Source organism: Diabrotica virgifera, chromosome 5 (assembly GCF_917563875.1).
Source record: "Diabrotica virgifera virgifera chromosome 5, PGI_DIABVI_V3a".
NCBI classification, from domain to species: domain Eukaryota; kingdom Metazoa; phylum Arthropoda; class Insecta; order Coleoptera; family Chrysomelidae; genus Diabrotica; species Diabrotica virgifera.
In genome coordinates, this window is record NC_065447.1 from 249,647,102 (window position 1) to 249,661,217 (window position 14,116).

Genomic DNA, 14,116 nt, shown 5'->3' on the forward strand with positions numbered 1-14,116 from the left:
TATTTATCAAAAATACAGTATCAATATTATTTAATCAACAACTCAAAATAATCCCGATGCCATGTCAAATATTTAAAATTGTCACTGTCTGACTGACAATATGCTGACAATATTGTATTCGACTGAGTGCGTTGTATGACAAAGATAGGTTTGGAAAATATTACCACGGACATTGTGTTCATTTTTTTTTCGAATCCTAAAAAAACCAATAAATATTTTTGAAAAATTTAAACGCAACGAAGTCCCTTAGAATTAATAAAAAGTTTATTTTGAATTAGATATTTGAAATTAAAAATATGTAACACTAAATTTTATCTTAGTTTTTCACCCCTGTAACTTATTAAAATAAACATTATAGAAGTTCTCAGGGACTTTCGGCCCTCGCTAATAACGTAATCTTTCATTCTGCTTTTAAATTTTTCAAAAATACTTATTAGTTTTCTCAGGATTCGAAGAAAATTAATCTCATTTGAATAGCATTGGAGCAGAAACTACGTACCCATCCCCTTAAAGATTTATTATACAGTAAACGATTGATTACAATATAATTAAAACTTCGAAATTTTTTGGGAAACATGTATTTTTTTACTGTCTAAACAAATACACTGTTATTTATTAATAATATTAAAACATTGCATATTTATCGGCTATTTATAACTATCAGCTTTTTGAATATGAAAAAATATTTCGTCTATGAGTAATAGCTTAAAAGTTATTCTAATTGTTAATACTTTAAAAATAACAGTAATTTTGCAAAAGTATTTTAGGGTATAAAAATAATTGTTTTAACCTTTTTTGATACGTATTGATAGTTTAAAATGTAAACTATGTTTGTATGCTTAGATTTACCACATCTTCATTATTTTCTGACTAATGTTATTGCAAAAAAGGTCTCTGGATAAACAAATTGAATAACTTTTAAACTAATTGATTGATCGATCCGAAATTTTAAGGGGCTTGTTCGGGACCACAACACCCAACTTTGGGCCCAATAACAAATATCTAGGTTGATTTTTTTACAACAGATATACGCTATGAGCTCGTAGGTAGGGGGGATAATTAAAAATTTGCGAGCGCCAGTAGTGACAAATCTGTAAGCTTTTAGTGGAAATTTGACATAAATGTTAAATTGATTAATTTAAAACATTGACATTAAAAACATTAATAGGAAATAATATTAGTTGGTCAAAGCTGTGGTGTATATTTTTACCTTAAATATACTTACGTTTTAAATACTGAATTTAAGTTTTTTTCTCTTCAAGTGCCATCTTCATTCCGAAGGTTGGCGATCATCAGGGCTATACGTATTTTCGAAACTGCTGACCGAAACGCTTGAATGTTCTTTTTACTGATCACCATAAATTTAGTTTTCTTTCTATTGATCTTCAGTCCAAATCGGTTGCCAGTTGTATTTACTCTATTTAGCATCATCTGTAAATATTCGATGTTATCGGCCAGTATAAATGTCAGTGTGTTTAATTGTTGCAATTTATAAACAATATTTTGGCAATGGACATTAATTTAGCTGACACAGGTAAAACCTTTGTTCTTTTTGTCGTGTGGGCTATGACTATGACCCAATTCATATTGCCAACAAGAGATAATACATTTTAAATTAATTCTCAAGAATCATTTCAACCAGGCCAGAGGTGCCTTTAACTTCATTCACTAGAATCAATATGTAGCATCAAATAGAGTCTTCAACTAAATCGCGTACAAGCCAAATCAGTACTCAACGTTCTCCCGGGGTAAATACCCTAGTGTATGTCTTTACAAATAAATTCTCTAAAGTGCTATTGGTGTTTTAATAATCTGAAGAACATCCTCCACTGAGCCACGGCAAATTAGACACTCTGCTCCATAAGTTTGTACGAGCAAACACTGTTCGGTATTTTATGTCATGTGTTTGATTGTCTCTGCTTATTTTGATCTCGTTTCCCAGATATTTATCAATGTCTGTTTGTTGTATGGTCTTATTGTCAATAGTTTTATTTCCGCTCATTGCTAGATTTGTCATAAGTTTAGTTTTCTCAAAGTTTATCCTGCTGTTATTAATCCTGCTCTCTAAGACAGAGTTTTAAGCGAATGTATCATAGAAACAGTATCTTGTAAGTTGTCTGCACTCAATACAGCGTCATCTGCAAACCTCAGATGATTTAATCTTTCTCCATCTATATTGACGTCATATCTTGCGATTGAGTATACTTAAATATTGACCATAGACCTACCGTGAATGATTTTGGTGAAATATCGTCTCCTTATCTCACTCCTCGATATAAGCTGAATTTTTCTGTATTTTCGTGTAGTATAGGTACTTGATGTAGCGTTCCCATAGATGTTTTTGATTAGTAACGTATACCTGTAATCTATTCGGTTTTGCTTTAGTACTTCCAATACTGTTTCAAATGCAACGTAATCAAAAGGTTCCTCGTAATCTACAAATGCAAGAACCAATGGTATGTTGTACGCGATGCATTTTTGTGCATGGTTATTTGTGCCATACCCTGCTCTGTAGAGTTTGTAAAAATATGTGAAGAGGCTGATGGGTCTTAGCCCGATCAAGGAACAATCTGATCCCCAAAAAAAATAAAGGCAGGATGAAAATTTGGGAATAGGTAGTTGAAATTGTCTATTATTATATATGAAAAAAGTTTACAATTCTACATCCCCTCGATTTTACAAAAATGGAAGGGAATACCCCCCTCTCGAAGGTGAAAAATATACATTCAAAATAAGTCCGGAATTGGATAAAATGACTAATTCTAAGCAACTTTTGTTCTATATAGTTTTTTCCCTAAGTCAATAGTTTTCGAATTATTTGCAAGTGAATATGTTCATTTTTAACAGAAAAAAAACATGTTTTTGGACGGTTTTTCGGAGATAACTCAAAAAGTAAGTATTTGAGCGAAAAAAAAAAATATTCTTAGCAAAAATCAAAAATATAGCTTATAAAAAACTGAACAAAATAGTGTATGCTTGAGGTCTGGAGACCCAGTAGAAGCAGAGTTGTAGCTAATGAAAAGCAGGTTCTTCTTCATCAAATTCCAAATCGAATATTTCAATGTGAAATAACCCAAAAACGGAGCACTTTTCGGGGAAAATTCATTTCAACTTTTTTAAAGTGTTTAAGAAAAGGTTTATTTTTGTTTTTTAAAAAACTTGTAACATTAAAAGTAAGTGAGTTATGCGTTATGCTCAAAATATTGTTGGTCCCTTTTATTTTTTGGTAAAAAATCGCGAAAATCACCCTCTAATTAACATCACAAATAAATTTTATCATTACCACTTCACAAGTTACTTTGCTTATGTATTACAGTGGAACCTGTTTAATTCGAACTTCCATAATTCGAAATCTTCTTTAAGAGGATCGGTACGTATTTTCGGCTGCAATGCTAATCAAATGGGGATTCATTTTTTTCAAATCCTGAGAAAACTAATAAGTACTTTTGAAAAATTTAAACGCAGAATGAAAGATTACGTTATTAGCGAGGGCCGAAAGTCCCTGAGAACTTCTATAATGTTTATTTTAATAAGTTACAGGGGTGAAAAACTAAGAGAAAATTTAGTGTGATTTTTAATTTCAAATATATCATTCAAAATAAACTTTTTATTTATTCTAAGGGACTTTCGGCCCTCGGTAATAATTTAGTCTTTCATTCTGCGTTTAAATTTTTCAAAAATATTTATTGGTTTTTTCAGGATTCGAAAAAAATGAACACAATGCCGTGGTAATATTTTCCAAATCTATCTTTGTCTTACAACGCACTCAGCCGAATATAATATTGTCAGCATATATTGTCAGTCAGACACTGACAATCAGTGACAATTTTAAATATTTGACATTGCATCGGGAATATGTTGAGTTATTGATTAAATATTATTGATATATAGTGTATTTGATAAATAATTGATTTAAGACGTGAACTTAATAAAAAGTTATTTATTGTGTATTATTTGTGGAAGATCCAAGCAGAGAATACATCAGGATAATATATTCTGTGATCCAAGTATTTTCTTGTTAAAGATGTTCAAAATTGTAAGCGTTCCATAACAATATATTATTAAAAAATCACTTTAACACTTTTCCTCTTTTCTCGATTGAGTATTAGTCTTTGTTGTACAAATAAATTATTACAATCACTGAATACATAGTTAGTGAAAAAATTATCACATTTATTAACTGAATTAATAATTTGCAATTATAAAAATAACAGTTATCCAAGAACGTTCAAAACCCATCTCTTTAAATTAATGATGACATTTTCAAGTGGAATGACATTCTAGTAATGTTTACATATCCATACCAGTGTGAATTTTACTACACGTAATTTGCCGTGTAAAGACAAAAAAAGTAGGGATACACGTAAAATATTTGCGAATTATGTACCCATAGCCTTAATTCGAATTTTTATTCTGGTCCCTAGCATTTCCTATATAAGTAATGGTAAAAGGTCGTGAATAATTCGAATTATATTTTGGATAATTCGAACTTTTCTGCTATCTTTTCTGAATATCTTATAATCTTTTGTCATTACTAAGAAGCTAAATTCTAAAAAGCAGCTAAAAATTTTTTAGGATCGCTTTGGAAAAAAATAAAGTCGGTCTTTTTTATAGCTTGCAAATGGTATTTTTGGCCGAATTTTATTAGCCCATTTTTTAGGTTGACAAAACTCGGGCAAGAATAGGAACAAAAACATCTCCAAGCGATAAAAATGACCAACTACTGTTTATTTGCTGACCAAATATTGATATTTATCATTTGCAGATGTTTTTGTAGGTAATCCTTGTTTTGTAGATTATTTTTTAATTCGAATTTTTGGATAATTCGAATTTTTTTAACGGTCCCCTGAGATTCGAATTATCCAAGTTTCACTGTATTTATATGATCTGTAAGTTTCATCGGTTCAAAGTGAAAAAGTTGTAGTCAAATTTGCTTGAACGAGTAACTAATCATGAGTTTAGGCAAATTTTGAACAGCTATAGCATAACCAATTTTTGTCTAACAAGAAAAAAAATAAGCAAAAATATTCAGAAAAGCAAAACGTACATTTTAACACTCTTTAAGATTTTTGGTATTACTAATAATTTTTAAGTTAATTCTATGAACAATGATTCCATTTTTTTTCAAAATTAAGATAAATGTTTTATTTTAAACCCATTTTTTTTTTCAAAAATGAGCACTTTGAACCAATGAAACTTAAAGATAATATAAACAATACATAAGTAAACTAACTTGTGAAGCGGTAACGTTTAATTTTATTTGGGGAGCTAATTAGGGGGTGATTTTCGCGATTTTTGTACCAATAAATAAAAGGGACCAATAATATTTTGAGCGTACCTAACTTATTTTTAATGTAAGAAGTTTTTTTTTTAAACAAAAATATACCTTTTTTTAACACTTTAAAAAAGTTGTAATTAATTTTCCCCGAAAAGTGCTCTGTTTTTTGGTTATTTCACATTGAAATATTCGATTTGGAATTTGACGAAGAGGAACCTACTTTTCATTAGCTACAACTCTGCTTCTAATGGGTCTGCAGACCTCACGCGTACACCATTTTTTTCAATTTTTTATAAGCTATATTTTTACTAAGAATATTTTTCTCGCCAGAATACTTACTTTCTGAGTTATCTGCGAAAAACCGTCCTAAACATGTTTTTTTTTTTGTTGAAAAAATGAACATATTCACTCGCAAATGACTCGAAAAGTATTGACTTGGTGAAAAAACTCTATAGAACAAAAGTTGCTTAGAATTAGTAATTTTATCCAATTTCGGGCCTAGTTTGAACGTAGGTATATTTTTTCACTCCAATTTTCCAATTTTTGTAAAATGGAGGTAATGTAGAATTGTAAACTTTTTCTTATATAATAATAGATAATTTCAACTACCTATTCCCAAATTTTCATCCTTCCTTTATTTTTTTGGAGGTTTTCGTAAAATTTTGTATTCCCTGATCGGGCTATCTATAATTTTCTTACTTTTGTAATATCACCTTTTTTGTGTAACAAGACTATCATTGCAATGCAAGTAATCTTAGAAAAATGGCACAAAAATATATTTAATATTTTGTTTTAGGGACACGGTGCACAAGGAAATGGAGAAACTCAGCGACGACTTGACACAGTCCGTCAAAAAGATAAAACTCCTAGACGTAGCCAACAAGGAATTGCAGGAGGAAAAAAGGAATCTCACATATCAACTAGAATCTCTCCGACGCGAAATAGCCAGTGCTCTACACGAACGGGATAAAGCCATCAAAGATTGCAACGATCTCCGTGAGAAATTCGGTGAGTTCAGCGTCACGTCAGAAAATGGAATGTTGATGCTGGGAGACCAGACGAAGATATCTCGTGGGCGCTTGATAGACAGCTTGGGCGCCATCGGTGATGGCCAAGGCTGCAAGGAACACTTGCGCGAGAACGTACATTCGATCAATCAAAGACGGTTGGACAACTTAGATCAGGCCAACCAGGAGTTAGAAAATCTCAGGAAGAGTTTGGACAAGGCTCAAACCGAACTTTCCGAGGCTGTCCAGGAGGCAGAGGTGTCCAAAGGTCGTCGTGATTGGGCATTTAGGTATGTTATATTTTTACCAGGGTTCTCTTTTTAGTTTTGCATATAGTCATAAAGACAAAAAATATATAGACTTAAAGTATTTTATTGATTTCCAAAACATGTCCCATCAAGATCGATGCACTTTTTCATGCGTTCAAACCAATTGGTAAAACAGTTATACCGGTCTTCAGTTGACACCTGCAAAGTCGCTATTTTAAAGTTATTGATGGCTTCTTCTTGCGACTGGAACTCACGCATTGAATTCTTGATCTTTGGAAACGTGAAGAAGTCGTTGGGACTTAGGTCGGGGTTATATGCTGGATGGTTTAACAATTTTATGGTTTGAAGCTCCAAAAACTTTATTGTTTTTTGGACAGTTTGAGTACTTGCATTTTCATGATGTATGATGATTCGCCGTTATATGTTGCTTTGTCGGAGTTTCGCGGTAAGTTCTAGTAGACAAACGGTTATATACCAATCGGAAGTAACCGTTCTTCGATCTTCTAAAACAATTGTTGGCACATGACCAGATTTTGACATAAAAGTTGCTTTTTTCTTTGACACACTTCGAGAACGGATCACTTTTGTTGGTTTTTCCTCATCGTGAAACACCCACACAGTGGATTGGCGTTTACTTTCCGGTTGGTAGGTATAAATCCAAGATTCATCACCACTAACAATACTATAAAATATTTTTGAGCTTCCTTTGTTGAACCATTCCAATGTTTTTCGACACCAATTTTTTACTCTTCTGTGAGCAAATGGTGGAATCCAACGACAAACCAACTTCGTAATACCCCGTTCTTCATGTAGGATCTTTTGGATCGAGGTCTTTGAAATGCCCAAGGATGCCTCTATCTTCCGGTATATTATACGGCGGTCATACTTAATTAGCTGACGAACCGCATCACTGTTTTGCTGTCTGACTGATGTTTTGGCTGGACCAGGGGTCGTATTTTCGAATTCAATTGAATATTTTCTCTTACGAGTTAACTCGAATGAAAAATTTCGTATACGAACGTGAATGTGTATTTTTGAACGTCCTTCGAAATGTTGTACGTATACGAGAAGAATTTGAATCGGCAACACTGCAAATTCGAATAACATTGAACTTATTTGTCATCTAAAGAGTCACAATGTTGCCATACTTTTTTTGTCTATTTCTTGTATAATTTCAATCAATGGTATAATCGCAGTATTAAAAACAAATAATGTTATATTTGTTATATATTATACTGGGGTATAATGTACAAGAATAAGATTGTATAAGGACGTTTAATATATAAAGATAACGACTTATAGTCTGAACAAATTATAAAAAAATTCCATTTTTGGGAAAAGTTATTTAGCAATTATTTTAAGTGTAATCGAATCTTAAGATTGCATAGGTATATTAGTAATATCGACTTGCAAAGTCCGCAGAAAGTGTGCTATTTTGTTTAATATTATTTTTGTATCCAGTATTTGTGTGTGTGTGGAGAGAAAGAGATGGCATTAGACAAAGCGTCTTTTTGCCACAGAATTTTGTTATAGATATGTTTAAATTTTTATCTTAGAATCATTTATAAACTTGATTAAGATATTAAATATAGATTTGTCAGAATAAGATAAAAGATTGCTGATGCTAACTGGAAGGCTAATGTTAAGGTTAATTAAACCTAAATATAAGTTTTGAGTCTGATCCCTATGATTAAGACAATCCAAGAATACATGGTTCAGATCCCCGATGGACTCATAGTTACACGGACAGAAGGGAGTTTCATAGATTCCAATCCTATGTAGATGCTCTGGAAAAGATCCAGTATTTACACTGATATTTTACTATTTACTTTACAAAACTTTACTTCAAAGCTATTTTTTAAATGCACCTTTATGTAATGTGATAGTACTAGATCCAATGCTAAAATGCATACATAAAGTTAGATTAGGTTATATTTTCAAGACATAATCGTACAACATGTTCTTTCTTTCTATTAAAGAATTATTTAAACCAGCCATTGAAAATAAATTTCAATGTAAAAATATTGTATACAACAACACAATTAACACTATTATCGGCTAAAACTATCATGACAACTGAAATGACATTGAAATGACAATAATTCGTATGACAATAAATAACAATAATTCGTATACGACCATCACGATTCGAATGGTTCATACCATTCGAGTCGTCGTATACGAAAAAATTCGTACACGAAGTATTCCAAAAAACAAGACAACGGATTTCAAGCGAAATTTTTCTAATTTCGTATGCGAAATAGGATCATCCTATTTTCGAATTCATTCGAGCATATTTCGCTCAAAATCCAGTTTCTTATATTTTCGAATACTTCGTATACAAATTTTTTCGTATACGATTACTCGAATGGGTATGAACCATTCGAATTTGGATGTTCGTATACGAATTGTTTTGTTGTTTGAATATTTTTACATTGAACTTTCTCTTCAATGGCCTGGTTTAAAATATTTTTTTAATAGAAAGAAAAGACATACTGTACGATAATGCATTGAATATATAACCTAACCTAACTTTATGTAGGACTGGATGTAGCATTGGATCTAAGCTTGACATATGACACCGTTGCCATATCCTCAATTTTTCATACTATCCAATTATATAAAGTTATTTTAAAAATAGTTTTGAAACACCAAAAAAGTAAAGTTTTGGAAGTTAAATAGTAAAATATCAGTGTAAATTCTCAAATTTTTTCATACTATCACATTTCATAAAGGTGCATTTAAAAAATCGTTTGAAACACCAAAAAACTAGTAAAATATCAGTGGATACAAAAACAATAATAAACAGAATGGTGGACTTTGCAAACCGATATTACTAATATTATGCAAGCTTAAGATTCGATTCCAGCTAATATTTTATCTATTTTATATATCTATTTTATATATATTTTATCACACAATAGTGTGATTATACCATTGATTGAAATTATACAAGAAATAAACAAGAAAGTATGGCAACGCTGTGACTCTTCAGACGAAGGATAAGCCCAATTTTGTTCGAATTTGCAGTGTTGCCGGTGCAAATTCTTCTTGTATACGTATAACATTTCGAAGGAAGTTCAAAAATACATATTCAATTCGTATACGAAATTTTTCATTCGAGTTAACTAGTATGCGAACAAATTCGATTGAATTCGAAAATACTACCCCTGGTCTGGATTCGTCGCTGAAACTGGAGCGACCACGTTGAAATTCGCAATACCAGCGGGAAATGGTGGACTATGTGATGCTTCATTCCCAAACACCGAAACCATTTTATTGAGACATTGTTGTTAGTTTAGGATAATCTTCTTCAAAAGTTGTAAAAATTGTTGCTCGAAAATGTTCTCGGTTAAGATCCACCGACTTTCTAATTTCACTATATCTACACGACTTGTTGTATCGCAATGAAACTCTGGATTTATGACAACAAAAGATTGAGGTTACAGTTGTGTCGGATGGTTTTATTGGTGGCGCCCTCTAAGCGGCTATATGCAGAACTAAAAAGACAAACCTCGTAACATTTTCCATTTTCTCTATATTTTATTCAATGTTTTCAGCGAGAGGGACAAAATCTTCCTCGAACGTGAAAGTATTCGAACGCTCTGTGATAATATGCGCAAGGAAAGAGATAGAGCTGTCTCTGAACTTGCTGAATCTCTACGTGAATCTGACGCCGTTAAAAAACAGCGGAACGAACTGGTAAAGGAGGCGAAAGCTCTAAGGGAAACGGTGGAGATGCATCTCGAGAGGGAGAGATTAAACGGCTACGATTATTTGCAAGATTATTCAAGACCACACACCGAAGTCGTGGAACTAGAACTTACGGCAGCTGATGAGGAAGGTTTGGAGTTTGCCAGTGGAAGAGAATTTTCAGGTAATTTCTACTAATATAACACTTATTCTCTAGCTTTTCCTTTTGTTGCTTTTCTCAATACTTACACTTGAGTCCATGGTTCTTTATCCATGCGTCATCATTTAAAGCATACGAAGTAAGTCGGAAATTTACTCCACGCAACAGCAAGTGACAGTAAGTGGCTACTGCCCCGACCACGGATTATATTATAAAATTTTCAATTTGTTAAGAAATCGAATAACAAAATGTTAAGAAAACCTGAGGCTATAGTTAGGTTTTAATTTCAGTATTTTATAAATGCTAGAATAGTCCTCAGAGTGATGCGAACTTTGATAAAAAGACACAGTTTGATTCGTACACCCTGTATACAATGGCAGTTTGACTGTCTAGCAACAATATTATTACAGCGATATTGTCAATAAATAAGGCTATAACGTGGTAAAAAAATCACTTAAATCGAACAACAGGTTTAGGAAATTCGAAACTTCAAATATGACCAAATTTTTAGTGGATCGATTTTTTTGCACCGCAGAGTATTAAATATAATATTAATCACATGCCAATTATAATTAATATTCAAATGATATATCTTTAATATCGTATAAGTATCTTTCATAGTACCTATCTATGAATCATTTAAAAATAATAAAACCCACAGATTTTCAAATCAAGATGTTTTGGACTTCTGGAATATTCTATTTAGACGGACTTTAAGTTCGTCTGCTTAAAATCGGCAACACTGAGCTGCAAGGTTCCATAAGTTTTATATTGGGATATGCTGCCCACACTGCAAAGTGACTGCGGAACGCAGAATAGCGGAGTGATTGCCGCCCTCTTTGGGCTCTTCCGATTCATTTGTCGCGGTGAATCAATCCGCATTAACATTTTAGTTTTACAACTGGTTGTGTGATTTGGCAACTTCTACAATTTTTCTCCATTCGTTCCTGTTTTTGCTTGTGGTTGCCCATTCTCTAACTCCCATGTTCTTAATTTCCTCGACTATCTGGTTTTTGGTCTTTCTCGTGGTCTACCTGATACAGGTCTCCATTTAGTAATTTTCTTGATAACGGCTTCTGGATTTCTCCTTTCTATATTATGTCCCATCCATCTGAGTCTCTGTGCCTTGATAAATCTGACGATGTCTTCTCCTTTCCAAAGTTCTCTTACTTCATGGTTCATGAGTTTTCTAAATTCATTATTACCTAAGTTTAGCGGGCCTACTATCCTCCTAATTACACATAGTTTCAAAAGTTATGCATCACCCCTTGTATTCACGATGTTTACGCTTTTATAAAGCCGTATCTTTATCACATATTTAATGCGCCTTTTTTATAAAAAATATACCATTTTTGGTTTTTTATTTTATTGGATTACCCATTTAATTGACCTGGTTTTGCCAAGGTGTAAATATTAAAAAATTTATTTTGGTGAAATTTTTGAAAACGTGATTAAAAATGAATCGTACTTTAATTTCTGAGTTGGACCGTATAAGAATTATCGATTTAGTTGAAGAAGGCCATTAACAGCGGTTCGTGGATAAAAGAGTGGGTGTTTCTCAGAGTGACGTCTGACGGATATGAAATAGGTTCCTGGAGACAAACTCGATCCGGAATAGAGCTCGGTCTGGTAGACCCCGAGTTATCAATGATCGACAGAATAGATATATCAGAATTTCCATCCGTAGAAATTCTTCGATGTCTGTACCAGCCCTCCAAAAAGAATTCAGGCATGCTACAGGTGTCAGAGTATCGTTGTCTACAATAAGAAGAAGAATTTTAGCCTCAGGTTTGAGGAGTCGTCGACCAATAAGGGTTCCTCAGCTACAACCTAGACATGTTTTGGATTGCCTACAGTGGGCTCAAGAACACAGAGCTCCCAACTGTTTTGGAATTTTGCCCTTTTTTCAGACGAGACCAGAATCTGTTTAAATAGAGATAACCGGCGAATTTGTATGTGGCGAGAGCCAGCAAGAGTTGCACAACTAGCCACACACGAATTCGCCGGTTATCACTATTTAAACAGATTCTGGTCTCGTCTAAAAAAGCGCAAAATTCCAAAATTGTTGGGGGAGCTGTATGTGTTCTTGAGCCCACTGTAGGCGGTCCAAAACATGTCTAGGTTGTAGCTGAGGAACTCTTATTGGTCAACGACTTCTCAAACCTGACTCTTAAATTCTTCTTCTTATTGTAGCCAACGACACTCTGACTCCTGTAGCATGCCTGAATTCTCTTTGGAGGGCTGGTAAAGACACAGAAGAATTTCTACAGATGGAAATTCTGATATATCTATTCTGTCGATCATTTGTAACTCGGGGTCTACCAGACCGAGCTCTATTCCGTATCGAGTTCCGTATTTCAGCATCATATGTGATTACTGGTCTAATTGCTGCTCTGTAAATTTGCAGCTTAGTATTCTGAGTAAGCTTCTTATCTTTGAGGAAATTGTTGTTTTTCCAGTAGGTTCTGTTTCCTGCCTGGATTCTTTCATTGATTACTATGCTTCTATCATATAGTTCCATTGACTGAGACCCCAAGATATTTAAAGTGTTCTACCTTTTCAATCTCATATTCACCAATATTTAAACTTGCCATATTAACTGGATTTTTTCTTGCGAATAGTAGGTATTTTGTTTTGTTTTGATTTACTAGTAAATCAAATTTATTTATATGTTCAATCAAATATTTTCTTTTTGTCATTTCTTTCACTTTTGCGAAAACTTAAACAAAACCATTCCTTAACTGTGTGAATGAGGTTAACTTTGTATGTAAATTAATGGCAAAATCAAATACACTCACAAAATTTCAAATTCGGATATAAAATTAGTTGTGAAAAAAGCTGTTTGTGTAATATAAATAACTTCTAAATGCCAAATAGGGCAAAAAACATAAAAAAATCCAACAAACTGACAGCCACAAGTAAACAGATACGACACAGATTGTACTTAAAATCTGAAAATGTCCCCAAGCAACTTTTTTGTACCTATCTTGTATTTTTCGATGTACGAGTCTAAAAATAAGATGTGCCTACTTAATAACAGTCGGTAGCTAGTTTGTCTTTAATTTCATGCGTGGAAGACAATGATGCTATATAAAAAGTATGTGTTTTATCTCGCCAGGTATTAAAGACGCACGGATAAAGAACCATGGACTCAACTGTATCTTCTAGCTTTTCCTTTTGTTGCTTTTTTCAGTACTTATGTTTATTTGCTTTATTATTGCAATTGTTATCTTTTGTGAAGGTGATGGATACGTATATGTAGCCTCAGTGGCTTCAGGCTCATCCGCCGAGGGCAAACTTTTCCAGCACGACCGAATCCTCAAAGTAAACGACATCGATTGCAGTCAAGGTTCTCTGCGTATGGTGACAGAAGCTATTAGGTCCAGTATGCCTCTGGCTAGAGTCTTGGTCAAACGGAACCGGTGCCTTAGGAACGAAGTGAACAATGACCAGGTCACCAAATGGATCCATACTGCCAGATTGGTGCCAGGCTGCCATGGTTTGTCACTCAAAATGGGAGTGTATATCAATAGGATAAGCGAAGGAAGTTTGGCTGCGAGAGATAAGAGTTTGACGGTGGGAGACAGAGTTCTCAGGGTAAGTGTCTTATCTTCTTCTTAGTTGTTAACCTGATTCAGGTATACCATGAATCTATTAGCTGATTTTTCCAATGTTCCTCCATATCTCCTTATCTTCTGTCATTCTAGTA

At 33.3% G+C, this 14,116-nt stretch overlaps 1 protein-coding gene across 2 annotated transcripts in view; it reads left to right on the forward strand.

Moving 5' to 3' along the window:
- Positions 1-14,116, forward strand: part of LOC126884803 (disks large homolog 5) — a 77,780-nt gene that overhangs the window by 19,333 nt on the left and 44,331 nt on the right. For both annotated transcript variants that reach the window (XM_050651043.1, XM_050651044.1), the window contains exons 5-7: positions 6,075-6,575; positions 10,115-10,431; positions 13,649-14,004. In XM_050651043.1, coding sequence (XP_050507000.1) covers positions 6,075-6,575; positions 10,115-10,431; positions 13,649-14,004 — 1,174 coding nt within the window. The remainder of the gene's footprint in view (positions 1-6,074; positions 6,576-10,114; positions 10,432-13,648; positions 14,005-14,116) is intronic.